The sequence below is a fragment of the Rhinichthys klamathensis genome, unplaced genomic scaffold (assembly GCF_029890125.1).
Source record: "Rhinichthys klamathensis goyatoka isolate OS25496 unplaced genomic scaffold, OSU_Roscu_1.1 h1tg000281l_1, whole genome shotgun sequence".
Lineage (NCBI taxonomy): Eukaryota > Metazoa > Chordata > Actinopteri > Cypriniformes > Leuciscidae > Rhinichthys > Rhinichthys klamathensis.
The window spans coordinates 20,285-36,258 of record NW_026606800.1 but is presented as its reverse complement, the minus strand read 5'-3'; the positions used below and the strand labels follow the sequence as shown (position 1 = coordinate 36,258).

Here is a 15,974-nt window from a genome sequence, read left to right as displayed (position 1 = left end):
TGTACGTTCATGCAGTTTGATATTTTATTGTATATGACGATGCTTTATAAATATTGAACCTTTTTGAATGGTAACATTGTTTTGAGTTTTCTGTCTTTACAGAAAAATGTCAACTGTTTTTATTTACGTCATTGTTTAATCATATAAACTGATAATGAAATGGCAGACAGAAAAGAATTCACATTTGGTAATGGGGTAACTTATGAGAATGTCACATTTCATCTGAAAAGAGAAAATGGTTTTACATTAAGAAAAAGAAGCATATTTTGAATCGTCTGTTTATACTAAAAATAAAAACGAGCATAAACTGAAAACAAATTTATACTAAATACCTTTTTTTTTTTTTGCATGAAAGCTCAATGGAGCTCAATTTTCATAGCCGTCAATGGAGAAACAGACAGCTCTCAGATTTTATCAAAAAGATCTTAATTTTCTGAAGATGAACAAAAAGTCTTTCTTGTTGAGTAATTAATGACAGACTTAATTATTTTTGGGTGAACTATACCTTTAAGATTTTCATAAATCTAAGTCCAAGGTTCATACGTAAAAGATTATTACCCCAATAACACTAATTTTACAAATGCTTGTTTTGCTCTGTCTTTATTGCACATTTACATCACAAGACATGGAAAAACACAACATCCAAAAGCACAAACAAAAAAGTCATTTTCACAGATGATATCTGTTGCTGTCTTGAGGGTTGGTAGCATTATACCGGACAGAACTGCTCAGCAGATTTCAGCTCTGGAGGAGGTCTGGAGCTCCATCTGTCTCAGCTGTGAAGAGAACATTCAATAAGATTTCTTGTGAAACTCAATTACCCTCATGTTGTTCCAAACACGCAAGACTTTCCATTCATCTTCAGAACACAAATGAAGATATTTTTGATGAAATCATCTGAGAGCTTTCTGTCCCTCTGACAGCTACGCAACTACCACTTTGAATCTTCAAAAGGTTCATGAAGAGATTGTAAAACTAATCCATGTGAATTGAGCAGTTTATACGCCCGATAACAAACCTCAATGGTCCTTGCGGAAGCTTAACATACAAGAATGAGCCTCATTGGTTCAAGCGAACATGCTTGAGCTTCCGTTTACCACAACTGATGTGTGTATTGATGAATGTTTAAACGTGAAAAAAAAACTAAATGAAATCTGTTCATCATATAAAGCGATCGAGTCTCTTCAGAAAATTTGAACTAAACCGCTCAATTCATATGGATTCGTTTTACGATCTCTATGAACTTTTTTTAAGTATCAAAGTGGTAGTTGTCAACGGAGAGACAGAAAGCTCTCAGATTTCAATCAAAAAGATCTTCACTTGTGTTCCTAAAGATGAACGAAAATCTTACAGGTTTGAAACAACGTAAGGGTGAGTAATTAATGACAGAATTTTCATTTTTGGGTGAACTTCATGAATAGTGCATTGCCCCTTTTCACTTGGTTAAAGATGTAACCGAAAGGCTGTAGTTGCAAAAACCACATAACCAAACATATTTTTTACCTTCACGTTGCTCGTCCTGGTCTGAGGTCTTCTGTCTCAGTGAAGACAGTGTGTGTTCAGGGATGTGATGGGACAGTGACTCCAGATAACTTGACACGTAACGATCAGCATCCGTCAGGACAAACCGGTGGCCAAACACTGCAAAGGAGAGCAGAAAGAACACATAAGCATAAGAAAAAAAGTGTGACGATTCACAGGAAGTCTCGTCTCCGATCTATACCTTCCACAGTAGCTCCAATAGCGAAGTCTGCTGGTCCGTAGTATTCTGGGTTTTCTACCGTGCTTCCTGGTTTTGGGACACGAGTCTTCTCTAGGAATTTTCCTCCGATGATGCCGGAATTATGTGCGGATTTCTCAAAGATGCCGATCATGTCATCAGACAGGTAGTAAGACAGAACGAAGCGCCGTCCCTCATCCAGGGGATTCTGGGAATCCTAAGGAGGATGATAACATTGATATATAAGAAATAATGTAGTCATTTTCGCAAAATAAACCTTGACATGATGAACAGGACCTGATGCAAGTGAAAGCTACTTAAATAAATCAATACATTTGTGGACATGTAATATTGATGTAATATTTATGTGATAATTTTACCTGTATATTATCTTAAATCTTATACCAACTAAACAAAACAATTGGCCTAACAACAAGACGAACACAGCAGCAATATTACTCCTATTAAAGGCAGGGTAGGTGATTTGTCTGATAGCATTCACCAAGTTAAGTGGATCAAATGTATTTATATATACCAGTGCAATGCCCGTGCAAAATCAGTTTTTAGTAATTGTTGATTTGGTATGTTTGAGTTGCTGAATAGCCTAAGCTACTTTTACACTAACGTTAAGCGCAGCAGAATAAAATCTAATATTCAGAATTAAACAGTGTAGCTGACTTACAGATTCAGTTAAATCGCTACTTTTTCAAAAATGAATCGCTACTTTTTCGGAAGTGAATCTATACTTTTTCAAAAATGAATCGCTACTTTTTCAAAAGTGAATCTATACTTTTTCAAAAAAGAATTGATACTCAAAAATGAATCGCTACTTTTTCAAAAGTGAATCGCTACTTAAAAAAAAAGAATCGCTACTTTTTCAAAAACTAATCGCTACTTTTTCGAAAGTGAATCGATACTTTTTTGGAAGTGAATCGCTACTTTAAAAAAAATGAATCTATACTTTTTCAAAAATGAATCGCTACTTTTTCAAAAGTGAATCTATACTTTTTCAAAAAAGAATCGATACTCAAAAATGAATCGCTACTTTTTCAAAAGTGAATCGATACTTTAAAAAAAAAAAAAAGAATCGCTACTTTTTCAAAAAGAATCGCTACTTTTTCAGAAAAGAATCGCTACTTTTTCAAAAATGAATCACTACTTTTTCGAAGGTGAATCGATACTTTTTCGAAAGTGAATCGCTACTTTTTCAAAAATTAATCGCTACTTTTTCAAAAGTGAATCGATACTTTTTCAAAAGTGAATCGATACTCAAAAATGAATCGCTACTTTTTCAAAAATTAATCGCTACTTTTTCAAAAAAGAATTGCTACTTTTTCTAAAAGAATCGCTACTTTTTTCAAAAAGAATAATTTAACAAAATAATGTAACAAATGTATAATAATAATAATAATAATGTAACAAATGTATAATAATAATAATGTAACAAATGTATAATTACACTGTAATAAATGTATAATTACATTGTAACAAATGTATAATAACACTGTAATAAATGTATAATAACACTATAATAAATGTAAGGTTTCCATTTCACGAGAGTAGATGTTAAAACTTCATGCTGATTTGTACACGGCTTTCGCCAAGATAAGCAAAACTAAGACGTAGCTTTACAGTAAACTATGCTTCTCCATCCATTTACGCTTCTTTCCATATGGTGGTGTGACTCCCCTTCTGTCCGGCGTTAACGGCTGCAGTGTACTTGGCGCGTCAGCACACGCGACGGCTGCAACTACAGGACCAGCTCGACAACCGTCTGGATTGAGCCGAGTAGGGGACATCTCTAGGGTCTTCAAGTGGGCACCTTCCGTCCTCAGTGTTTCCTCGACTAGCCCACGACACCTCAAGAGGGCTCGACAGTAGGGTTGGGTATCGTTTGGGTTTTATCCGATTCCAGTACCTACTCGGTATTTTTTAAACGGTTCCGGTGCTTAAACGGTTCTTAAATCGGTACTTAAGAAAATGAAACCGCACACACTTTATCAAAAAATAATACCCTTTAATTTACAGGGCCAAACTGGACACAATATTAACTTAAATCTTTAAACAATATAAATACAAGTAACATATGGTAATAATAAAACCAATATAAAATAAAAATTCATATTTACATAATATCAAATAAAACAATATTGTATCAAACAATGTAATAATACTGGAGATTAATAGAGATTACTAGCAGGCAGAGCTACCAACTCTCACGCATTGACCGTGAGACTCACGCAAATGACCCTTTTCACACAGAAAAATCGCGGACAAAGAGGACACTGACAGACAAGACAGAGAAGGTTACTTTTGATATGGAACAAATCCACAGCTGTCAGATTCTGTCAATATTTTTACGAGATTCACACAATAAATAACGTTTTGGCTCTTTGAAATGTGACAGATCGCTGTAGCGCGTCAGTTCAAACGGCACGTGATACAGCAGCCTACAAATACAAATCCACTGCTTCTTAGCTACGCAGCGTTGAGTGAACCTATGAAAGAGAACATCTCTGGTTGGTGTAACATATCTCTCAATAGGGAACGGGACGCTGCCAAGCTCCTCGCGCTGCCGACCAGCTTCCTTTTTCGGCAGAGAAATCTGAGGAGCAGATGGCGCGCGCGCGCCAACATAGTATGACGACGTAAGTGCGTCGATGCGGCGCCCGCGCCATCAGCCAATGAATTGGCTTGATTCTATATGGGATTCAGACTATCGGCAGATCGGCACACCCAGAGGGCGTTCTGACACGTAATTTTACACGTGAAATGCAGCCAAACCTTGTGAGAAAGAGCGCGCATGCGAGACAGAAGAAACTGTGCTCCAAACTGTGTAGCACACGCACGGCGGAGAGAGGGAGAGCGAGAGACCTTGTGTGTGTGTGTGTGTGTGTGGTGTGTGCCTAATGAAGTTAGGCACCGAAATCAGGCACCGAAATTTTCGTTCTTATTCGGTCTGATTACTACCGTTTACGTCGGAACCGGTTCCCTATTGGCACCGAGTTTCGGTACCCAACCCTACTCGACAGTGACTCTGGCGTCCCAGAGTCACCCCCCTCCGTCCCCCACTTAACTCAGTCCAGCTTACTGACCTCTACATCCCTCCTGCTGCTGAGACCTAACCACAATCTCACAATCTCTCCGCAACCCGACCATACGCGCCAACCCGTTTGACTAAGGCTGTCGAGCCCCACTGGTGCGTTAATATGCAGTTTCAGTGGACAACGGTTCCATATGGCATACCACCTACCGCAAAACACAATATCTGCCCAACCACCCGCCATTCACGCAATATCCACAGGAACGTATACAAATAAACCAACAGACTCTTCAAGTTTTCAAGAATTCTACGAAACCGTAGCGTGGCGGCCTGCACACAGCCAGCTAGAATCTTTCCGTCTCAACCACAGCCAGTTGCTGCTCCTTTCTGCTGCTTCAGATAAGTTCTTTACTGTGCGACGCAACTCTTGGCCGCTGAATCCGATGTCTCTGAGGAACCGGGTTGTAGAGTGTGCCACAAAACCTCGACAACCCACTTCCACTGGATAAACCTGGACTCTCCAACCTCACTGTTCTGCTTCAGTGGCCAGATGAGCATACCGCAGTTTCTTCCTCTCATATGCCTCATCTACCGCATCCTCCCATGGCACTGTTAACTCTATCAGTTGAACAATGCGTGCTGATCCAGACCACAAAACAATATCTGGTCGTAGGTTAGTGGTGGCAATCTCAGGTGGAAAAATAAGCCGTTGATCAAGATCAGCCAGCATCTTCCAGTCCCTAGCAGCTTCCAGTTGTCCTGGGCGAGAATTGGTGTTAACACTTTTTCTTGGTGGTTGCTCGCCTGGGCGGAGGAATATTGTCTTCTGCGTGTAATGTCTTGCTAGAACAGGTGGCAACTTATTGGTCATGTTACGCTTGCCTTTTAATGCTAAAGCCAAACATCGCAGTACTTGGTCATGGCGCCAAGTAGGGATGTAACGATTCACTCGCAACCGGTTGAAAATCGATAAATATGTGTGACGATTCAAGTCGGTTGAAATGTTAAACGAATCGCGATACACGTTTTAAACAGCAGGGCGCATTTACTGTCTGATGAAGGGCTTGGGCCCGAAACGTTACACGTGGTGAGCAACTATTAAATTCACTTAGGAGCATTTTCTGGTGTGCGGACTCATTGTTTATTTTTCGCGTTTACTGTATAGCCTACTGTGAAGTTGTAAACCTCGCTTTACAGGCACAATAGCAGCGAGCACACACTGACTGGCGTGAAGCTAGCGAGTGTTTTCACTTAATTCATGGAACTTGATCTTGTGTGAGCCAAGCTCAACTTCCATACGAATGAACTGAAAACGCTCGGTTTGCTCCGCTCGCGCCGCGCCAGTGTGTGCCATAGACCGGTGTGCACGCGCCGTCAAACAGTAGACATGGCGACGGCAAGCGTAGATGTTGACGTTGACTCATTCAAATCGGAGGTGTGGCGGCATTTTGACTTTCCGTAGACTAATAATAATCCCCACCGTGTGAAGCACCAGTCACCTCCGTTTTCATGTAAAAGTTATTAATACGACAATTGCGAGAGCCACGGAGATCACAAGGTGCATCGGTGTTTCCGTGGCAACCAGGTGTTGTATTTATTTTACTACCTCTTTCTCTAAATGTGTTTTTTTAACTCTTACTAGTGTAATGATACAAATTATAACAAAATTAGAATCTTGCCTTTATTACAATGTAAAACCCCTGTCAATCTGGTACTAATTTTACACAGTCTTTTACATAGTGTGCGAAGGTACCAGTGTCCAGCCTCTTGACCAAACAGACAGGAAGACTGAGTTGAAACAACCTTGAAGGGAATCTTTTTAATGTAGTTTTATTATTTGACAAATATTTTTTTAAATTAAAAAGAAATGTGCAGCATTTTGTCTGAGAAATAATAAAAGGGACACTTTTGTCTTAAATCTCATTTGTTAAAAAAATCGAGAGAAAATCGTATCGTGAAACCAGTATTGTGAATCGTATCGCATCGTGAGATGAGTGAATCGTTACATCCCTAGCGCCAAGTAAACCGACCTTGGCTAAGAGCCACCTTACATCCTGTCAAAATGTGCCTTAATGTGGCAGGTGATGAACACAAAGGACAAGAGGGATCCTCTCCTACCCAGAGGTTTAGGTTCTGCGGTGATGGGAGAACATCATATGTTGACCTAATAAGGAAACTGATCCTACTCTCTTCCATTGACCAAAGGTCTTGCCAGCCCATCTTACGTTGTTCCACACAATGTATAATTACATTGTAATAAATATATAATAACACTGTAAACAATGTATAATTACATTGTAATAAATGTATAATAACAACCTTGAAAAGAATTTCTACAGTTCTCGAAAATTTTTTTTTTTTTTACTTCAGAAGTAAACAGTGTAGCTGACTTAATGTTTAGCTGACAGAATGTTTATTTGTACAATTTTTAAACCACAACCCTCTCTAATGTCAGAATGTTTATTTTTAAACCACAACTTTAATGTGTGCTTCTTTTACTGATATATTTAACGATATCTTTTGCATTTCTAATCCAAACAATGTCAAACTCGGCACTGCACTTACGCATGCCCGTAGCAAGACACCTGTCAAGTTTGAAATCCATCGGACTAACGGTTCGAGAGATATTCGATTAACAGACAGACAGACAGACGTTCCTGTAATTTATAGATAGATAGATAGATAGATATATAATCTGTGGAAGGCGTAGGACCATGACATATTTGTCCAATCATTGCATTTGCTCCATGCCTGTCTTTGTCTTTGTCCTACCTGTCTTTGCTACCTGCCTGTCAATGTATGTATTGCTCGCGCAGACATAACACATTATCATCGCGTTTGATGCTATGAGTTAGACTTAGACAGACGTCAGTGCAACCGAAACAGCAGCCACCTTTAACAGTTCCTCCTGAACCAAAACAACCAGCTAATGTCTCCGAAAATTGCCTACCCTACCTTTAAAGTCACAATGATTTTCATTGCAAACACGGAATATGGCGCCTGTTGCCATTGTATTAAAAAAGGAGTGCGAGTCCGCGGAGTGATACGAAACACATGAAAGTAGTACCGGTAGAGCGGATGATTCCTCAAATCACGAATCAGAATTGAGTATTCCAGACCACTTTAGAACAAATGTTTATTTGCTCACGCTGTCTGCGTTGTTTTAGCACAATAGTCCGTTTGAAGATTATGCAAATAAGGTGCATTCTCACCAGCCGTGCGGCGTAACGCAGGACTTTGTGGTCGTTCTCCAGCAGTTTGATCACATCTTTCTTGGGCGGTTCAGGAACCAGAGACAGACAGTTCTGTAACGAGTCCTCCAGAGAACCGAAGCCGTTATACGGAGGAATTACCTGCGTGACAACATGACACATCATCACCAAAATAAAAATCATGCGTTCTTTCAGAAAACTCATGGACAGACTGAATATATGGATGAAGAGATGGAGGGAAGGATAATGAAACACATAATTTACCTAAAAAACAGTCTGGATAGAAAATATAAGGTCATTTTCCGTGAATAGGGTACAAAATAGGCCTTTTTGTGTATTTTTCAGTAATTAATTAGCGTTTAAGCAAACAAAGAAAAGAAAAAAAAAGTACCATTTATTTATAAAAGTCATTTTTGCAACATTTTGTTATATTCTGAAAATGTACAAACATTAAATAATCAATTTTTATTTTGTTAATAATATTTTTTTCTTTTCTTTTTTAAAGAAGACCATTTGCTGAAAAGATGAGTGGGATAATGCATTAATCATAGCTGCTGACTCTGAATGGTGTATTTCTGCAATGGCATCGCTAATTGAAAACATTTGCGCGATGCTTCATTCACACCACTATATGTCAGAAAGTCCAAGACGACTGTGGCGCAAACTTAGAACATGAGTGTACCCTATATGTGGAAAGTGCCAGATATATCACTTTTGCATACTAAATATAATTTAACTTTTAGATGAGATTAGCCCAATCAAGAGAATGTATCTTACCCTCTTGATCTCTTGTGGTGTCCTAGTGTCAACAGTAAACGGTTTTAGCAAGATGTCGGGGTGATTCTTCTGAAAGTATTTCCGGGTGAAGTTGTCACAGTCATACAGCAGGAAGCGCCTCCCCATCAGCAGGACCTCCTCACCGACCCTGAAGTCTTGAGGAGAGAAATACTCCTCCACATCATGAGGGGAAACTTCCAGAACACTGCTGGGGAATGGCTCTGAGTCAAGAAAGAGAGATGTTTCAGGATTCTGTGTTAATATATTGATTATGTCATGTGAAATATGAATTTAGTCATTTATTGTGTCCAAACTTCTATAAACATAAAAAGCAACAAAACTGAAGCAGGTTTGTCTCTGTGTTAAAATTAGTTCTGTAAACTATATTTCGGTCGTGACAACTCTATGAGTGTTTGGCATGGTAATGGATATGACAATGTTGATATGTTTGGTCACGGCGGAAATTGATCTGCTGCTGTTATTGCTGCTGCTGCTTCAGAGCAAGCATAGGAATTGCTTCTGCCAATACATACTGTACGAGATGTGATGCTGTGAGCAAGTAAGACATGCTGCTGCTGTACAATATAGCGTACATGAATTACCCTTAGCAGATATATACAGGTGGAGCTGGGGGAGGTGGAGGATTTCTGAAAGTGCGCTGCAACTGTTCCAGAAAATGCTGAACAGTATTTGAAGGTTGAGCAGCGAGCTCATTGGCTACTGATAGAGCAGTTAAGGACCTATCAGCCTGTGCTATCTAGAGTTTCATGACAGAACTATATATTGCACAGCTCTATATTTACCCATTCATGGCTACGAGTAGATCAAGGAAGAAAATACCTCTAGAGTCAGCGAGAGCGGGGGTGGGAGATGACTCCTCGGTAGACAATATTGTAATTGACCTCGGAACGGAACAGACAATGAGAGTAATGATCAGCACTAAACCTGAGTCTATAAAATCTACTCAAGACAATAAGCTCAAGAGTTGCAGTTGTGGCTGAGCTAAGGTAACATTCTGTTGCAGGCCTTAAAATACACCAAGGCCGCAATAAGTGTGTAAAGACGCAGGGACAAGGACCCTGCATCGACCACTACTTCTTGAGAAGTAAGTCGAGTAAGTCAAGTGAAGTGAAGCAGCAGGAAAACCCCCAAAGTCTGCAGGACATCAACCCCCCTGTCCCAGAAGCGGAGGAGTCAAGCACAGAAGAGTCCAGCAGGGCTAATCTACCCCAGCCTACGACTGAAACCAAGACCCAGGGGCGAGAGCCACTTGTCAAAAACCTGTAAAAAAAAGAGTGGGAAGCACAGTAAAGAAACTGGAAAAAATGGGAGAGATAATCTACACCTATGGAGCTGAGCGATATGGAGTTGTAGAGATGAGGGAGAAAACATTGCCCAGTCCTGTTAAGTCCAGACGGCAGAGGGAGATCGACCGGCTGGTCAAGGATAGAAGGCAGCTTAAGAAACAGTGGAGGAAAGCAGTAGAGGAGGAGAAGGAGGGAATAAATCTTTTGCAGGATGAAATAAAGAAGCGGTTAACGGTGTTAAGGAGAGCTGAGAGCCTAAGAATGAGGAACAGAAAGAAAGATTGGGCAAGAACAAACTTCTTTAAAGACCCCTTCAGGTTTGTGAAGAGTCTGCTGACAAAGTAGAAGAGTGGGAGACTCTTAACATCAAGGAAGGAGTTAGATGTTCACTTAAAAACCACCCACTCCGATATTCGGCAGTGCGAGCAGATTACACTTCCACCTGACATGCCACCACTGCATGCTTCAGAACATTAGCTGTATGATAGTCCTCCCTGGTGGAATGAAGTGACAAGAACTGTGCGTCAGGCAAGAGCTGCCTCCTCTCCTGGGCCCAATGGAGTTCCCTACAGGGTGTATAAAAATGCACCAGATGTCCTACCTTTTTGTGGAGGCTGATGAAAGTGGTGTGGCGGAAACAAGAGATACCAACAGTTTGGCGCCCCCTTTGTTCGTCTCCAGCTAATCTGAAGCACATCTTAGTTGGCTGCAAGGTAAGCTTGATGCAAGGTCGCTATAAGTGGAGGCACAACCAGGTACGGAAGTGTCTTGCAGCGTCATTGGACTCCGGACGGTCCTCCATCAATGCCTTACCTCCTCCGTTATGTCTTCGTGCTCCAAGAAAGGAGTTTGTGGGGGTAGGGGCAAGGGAGGTCAAAGTGAAGACCTCAGATACTGGCCAGCTGGGTGGAGCTTGTGACTGGAATCTGTTAGCTAACTTGAACCAGAGGCTTCGTTTCCCACCCGAAATTGTAGTTACTAGTCTAAGACCAGACCTTGTGCTTTGGTCCTCCACACTCCGACGTGTGTATATCATAGAGCTTACTGTGCCCTGGAAGGATGCTGTGGAGGAGGCCTATGAGCGTAAGAGCCTTAAAGGATTAGTTCACTTTAAAAAAAACTTTTGCTGATAATTTACTCACCCCCATGTCATCCAAGATGTCCATGTCTTTCTTTCTTCAGTCGAAAAGAAATTAATGTTTTTGATGAAAACATTCCAGGATTTTTCTCCATATAATGCACTTTGCTGGGCACCAAACGGTTCAAGGTCTAAATGACCGTTTCAGTGCAGCTTCAAAGGGCTTTAAACAATACCAGACGATGAATAAGGGTCTTATCTAGCGAAACGATTGGTCATTTAAAAAATAAATAAAAAAGTTAAAGTTTTATAGGCACAAATGCTCGCCTTGCGAACTCTCCTGTTCGAACTCGTTCATCAAAATGAACGAATCTTTTTCCGAGTCAATGACTCAAAAAAAGATTCGTTCATTTTGATGAACGAGTCAACGACTCAAAAAAAGATTCGTTCATTTTGATGAACGAGTTCGAACAGGAGAGTTCGCAAGGCGAGCATTTGTGCCTATAAAACTTTAACTTTTTTATTTATTTTTGAAATGACAGATCGTTTCTCTAGATAAGACCCTTATTCATCGTCTGGTATCGTTTAAAGCCCTTTGAAGCTGAACTGAAACGGTCATTTAGACCTTGGTTTGGCTACCATTGAAGTCCATTATATGGAGAAAAATCCTGGAATGTTTTCATCAAAAACATTAATTTCTTTTCGACTGAAGAAAGAAAGACATGGACATCTTGGATGACATGGGGGTAAGTAAATTATCAGCAAAAGTTTTTTAAAAAGTGAACTAATCCTTTAAGTATGCTGAGCTAGCAGCCGACGTGGAACAACGTGGCTGGAAAGCAAAGGTTTGCCCTGTTGAGGTTGGCTGTCGAGGCTTTGTTGGTAAATCTGTCATCAAAATTCTTAAGGACTTAGGAATCTGAGACCAAGCCCAACGGCAAGCTGTTAAGGCCCTCTCCAACGCCGCTGAACAAGCAAGTCTGTGGCTCTGGATTAAGAGGATGGATATCGGCTGGGCCCTGTAACAACAGAGGCACTGAGTGGGGTAAAAGCAGAGGGGGGCACAGCTGGGACTCTGGAGGTGTCGTGGGCATATATCATCGAAATGCCAAGGAAATAGGGGGCCCACCTGATAACCCCAATGAAGCTTTGTACTTCCCTCCCTATATCCCTAGTACCTCCACGTCTGTTTCTCACTCATCTCAGGAAAGTGCAATAAACCAAGGGATATTACCATCCCTTCCTAAAATGTAACTGAATTTTTGCCTTTATTGAGACAGGACAGTGTAGATAATCAACAGGAAGTGAAGTGGGAGAAAGAGGGGAATGGAATCGGGAAAGGTCCCCAAGTCGGTGTTGTAACGAATTCTGACCCTTCTAGATTATTAGGATTGTGGTTAGGATTAAGTAATCAGATATCAGACTCAACGAGGAGGGTAATAATTTGGCAGGGAGATTCGGCACAACACCAGGACTTGAACTCGGGTTCCCCGAAGCGCAACCACGCTACATGTCAGAGCGCTGCCCACGAGGCTATCGGCTCTGACAGCTCTCTATATAAAGTAACCAAAAGATATACTAAATCCAACTTTATCCACATACATAGAGGTCACTACCGTAAATCAGTATGTACTACAGTAGGACTATAAAGCAAATATCAACTACATTTCTTTTTTTTTGTCACAAATTGTGACTAACTATATTATTGTCCAGCTCTTTAAATAAAGTTGGATGTATAAGTATGTCCAACTTTATACAGATCGATAGATGGATGGATGGATGGATGCTGTAATGTGTATTGTGAAAAGCGCTATGCAGATGAATGTGTCTTGACTTGTGTGTGTTTATGGTCTCACCACAGGCTGGTTTGATGTGTTTGGGAACCCTCTGTCTGCGGAGCAGAACTGGGAATGGGTCCCGGCCGCTGTTGGCCTCGTGATGCTCACAGATCTCAACAGAATCATCCACAAGATAGTAATGCAGCGTTACAGGCCGTTTCTCTCCATACAGAGAGTCCGAGTCGTCCCAAAGCGCAAAGAAGCGCAGCACCTGGAAATACACACGAGACCACAGAAATGATGAGTGAGAGAATTAATTGATGTGTGGGCGAACACACAGGAGTGTGTGTGTTTGTTTACCTGTCGATCCAGGGCGAGGAACCGCTCCAGCTGATGATTGTGGTCGTAAGGTGTGATGTGAGTTTGTTGTGTCTGAATGCGGCGGATGGTGTACGGGTCACTGGGAATGGACTCCGACTCATTTAGTACTATTCCCTGACTCTCCATGAAGTCCTACACACACACACACACACACACACACACACACACACACACACACACACACACACACACGTTCAGTCAAACCTAACCATCAGAAGCAGCAGTCTATAGTCAGTGTGTGTGTGTACCTGTGTAAAGGCATCGCACTGTGTTATCCTGTAGTCTATTCCAAACAAACTCATGTCCATCCCAACATTAAGGTCTTTCCAATGGTAAAGATCTCCGCGCTGGTTTTTGATCAGCCTCTGCCGTTTGATCAGTTTTCCCTGTGGAATTCCCGAGTTTTCCACCGGTGGCTCGATCACACACATGCTGTCATCGTCCAAGTGATAATAAATCACCACCGGACGAACGCGAAAGTGCTCATCTGGGGAGTGCAACACTTCCTGCCGGAAGAAACCGTAAAAACGCAGAACCTGGAAGACAAAGAGTAAAGGTGAGAGGTTGGTTCTGTTTCAACGAGATGGATAGATAGATAGATAGATAGATAGATAGATAGATAGATAGATAGATAGATAGATAGATAGATAGATAGATAGATAGATAGATAGATAGATAGATAGATAGATAGATAGATAGATAGATAGATAGATAGATAGATAGATGCATATATATAGATAAATAGATAGATGACTCTTCACCTTCTTGTCATAAGCAGCGTGTGCCGGTATGTGTTGTAGCGGTGGGTGTCGGTGTGTGTCTGTACCGTAGGTCAGGTTCGGGATGTCATTGATCAGCTGGTTCCTCTCACTGTGACTGATGTTCACTGACAGAAGAGGCTCTTGTCCTGTACCGACCGCGGGCCGCCGGGGCAGAGCATAACCGTTCTTAAAATCAAGAGTCTGAGCTCTGTGGAAAGCGGATTTCTGAAGAACAGCATACAGAAATAATGGGTAAATGTATAACAATATAATATCAGCATGTCTCATACATACTGTGCATTTACATAATGCTCCTTGAAAAAAAAAAGAATGAATAATTAATTTCCAGCAAAAAGAATCTAAGAATTGCATTTAGGAACATTTATAAAGATTTAAAAATGCAGAATTAGATTTTACAAAAGAAAACAACACAGCAAAGTTAATATGGGCCTAAAGGTCATATTAACTTTGAAAGTTTCTCACCGTTAAATTGCGAAAAGTGTTGCCTGGCAGGAAAGGAAGCCCATGTGTTGTATTTATAGACATAATGGCTAATTACTCTAATCTATATTAAAAGGCAAGTAACCAAAATAAGTTAATATAACTTGTTCTCTCACGGGAACTGCTGCTCTTCCCTGAGGAGGTTTGTTTATATCTGCCTCCATGGAGACCACAAACACTGGCAGTAGTCATGGTGATGTAAACAATTCCTTTCATGCACAATGTGAATCATTCACCAACAGGTGGCGCTATAAGTTCAGTTTATTCAATGCAGTTTATTTAAAGCTCCATAACAATCAAAACAAAACCTTGCACAGGTCCTGCTCTGTACATGAGCTGATATTCCTATAAAAGCCATGCTGAAATATTACTGCAAAATAAAACAACAGCAGTAAACAAACAAGTCTGTGATGGTGTACAACGCAAACATCCTGCTGCTGTACAAGATTTAAGAGCTCAGGTGCAAACAAACAATCCACATGCATACAAATGTTGAGTCACTTCATGTTTTGGCTTGGTTTGAGTGTCAAGAGAATAAAAACCTTAAATATTACTTATAAAATGAACGCTGTGTGGGCATGGGCTCCTAAAAATAAAGGTTCCAGCGAGAGGACGGTGACTACAGGCTTTACCAGACTTTTATGACTTACTATAATGCTTTGTCAGAATCTTATCAATCTATTAAAATCGGTCTTTTTTTTAACAATAGTTAGAGATCCGGGATCAATTGTAGGTATTGCTGAAAATGTGCTATTTTTATTTTATTTATTTCATTTTATAAAATTTCAATCAAATGTCTTATTTAATTTTTTTTATCTTTAATATTTAAATAAATATACACCTGCTGAGTTCTTGACCACATTTTCTTTTGACTTTTTCTGTGGGGCCTAAATCACTTTTGATATAATATTCAATTTCTAAGAATATTAACAACCCTCTGGTGCTCTTCAGGCATTTTTGACCGAAAGATTTTACTTTTTTTTTTTTCGGAATGGTGCAAAACTTGGTAGAGGTTTTGGCACTTGCTATGTGAACACGCACACAAAAAATCATGGACAGGATTCGAAAAGGTTCAATGGTCCTGAAAAAAAAATAGTCACACTTGTATTGTTCGCAATAAAAAATGAGCGCATTGGAAATTAATGGGAGGCAAATTTCATCTAGTGGAAGCGTTTGGTACTGCGCCCAAACAAAATCTTACTGAAAGCTCATTCTTTGGAGATATCAACCTCAAATTTGAAACACAGCTTGTTTAGATTTATGGCTTTGATTTTCTCACAGTTTTAGAGTAAACGTGTGTTGGAAAATATATAATTCATTTAAAAATTGTAAATACTATATTTGTGCATTTTTTATAACAATAAATGTAAAATTCTATAACTTTAGGTTCACTTGTGCTCCAAAGGATTCAAGCTG

The 15,974-nt window shown here is 40.2% G+C and overlaps 1 protein-coding gene across 2 annotated transcripts; it reads right to left on the bottom strand.

The window, feature by feature from the left end:
• Positions 1-656: 656 nt before the first annotated feature.
• On the bottom strand, positions 657-15,317 carry efhc1 (EF-hand domain (C-terminal) containing 1). 2 transcript variants are annotated; one of them, XM_056269444.1, is made up of 10 exons: positions 14,541-15,317; positions 14,058-14,282; positions 13,545-13,832; positions 13,276-13,428; positions 12,994-13,186; positions 8,753-8,973; positions 7,976-8,116; positions 1,724-1,937; positions 1,510-1,641; positions 657-776 (listed from the first exon to the last, which is right to left on the bottom strand). In XM_056269444.1, the coding sequence occupies exons 1-10, from the start codon at positions 14,601-14,603 to the stop codon at positions 739-741; spliced, it is 1,668 nt and encodes a 555-aa protein (XP_056125419.1). In that variant the 5' UTR covers positions 14,604-15,317; the 3' UTR covers positions 657-738. The 2 variants fall into 2 exon arrangements, with proteins under 2 accessions (XP_056125419.1, XP_056125418.1); XM_056269443.1 differs by having other exon boundaries at positions 658-776; positions 1,504-1,641.
• Positions 15,318-15,974: the final 657 nt, after the last annotated feature.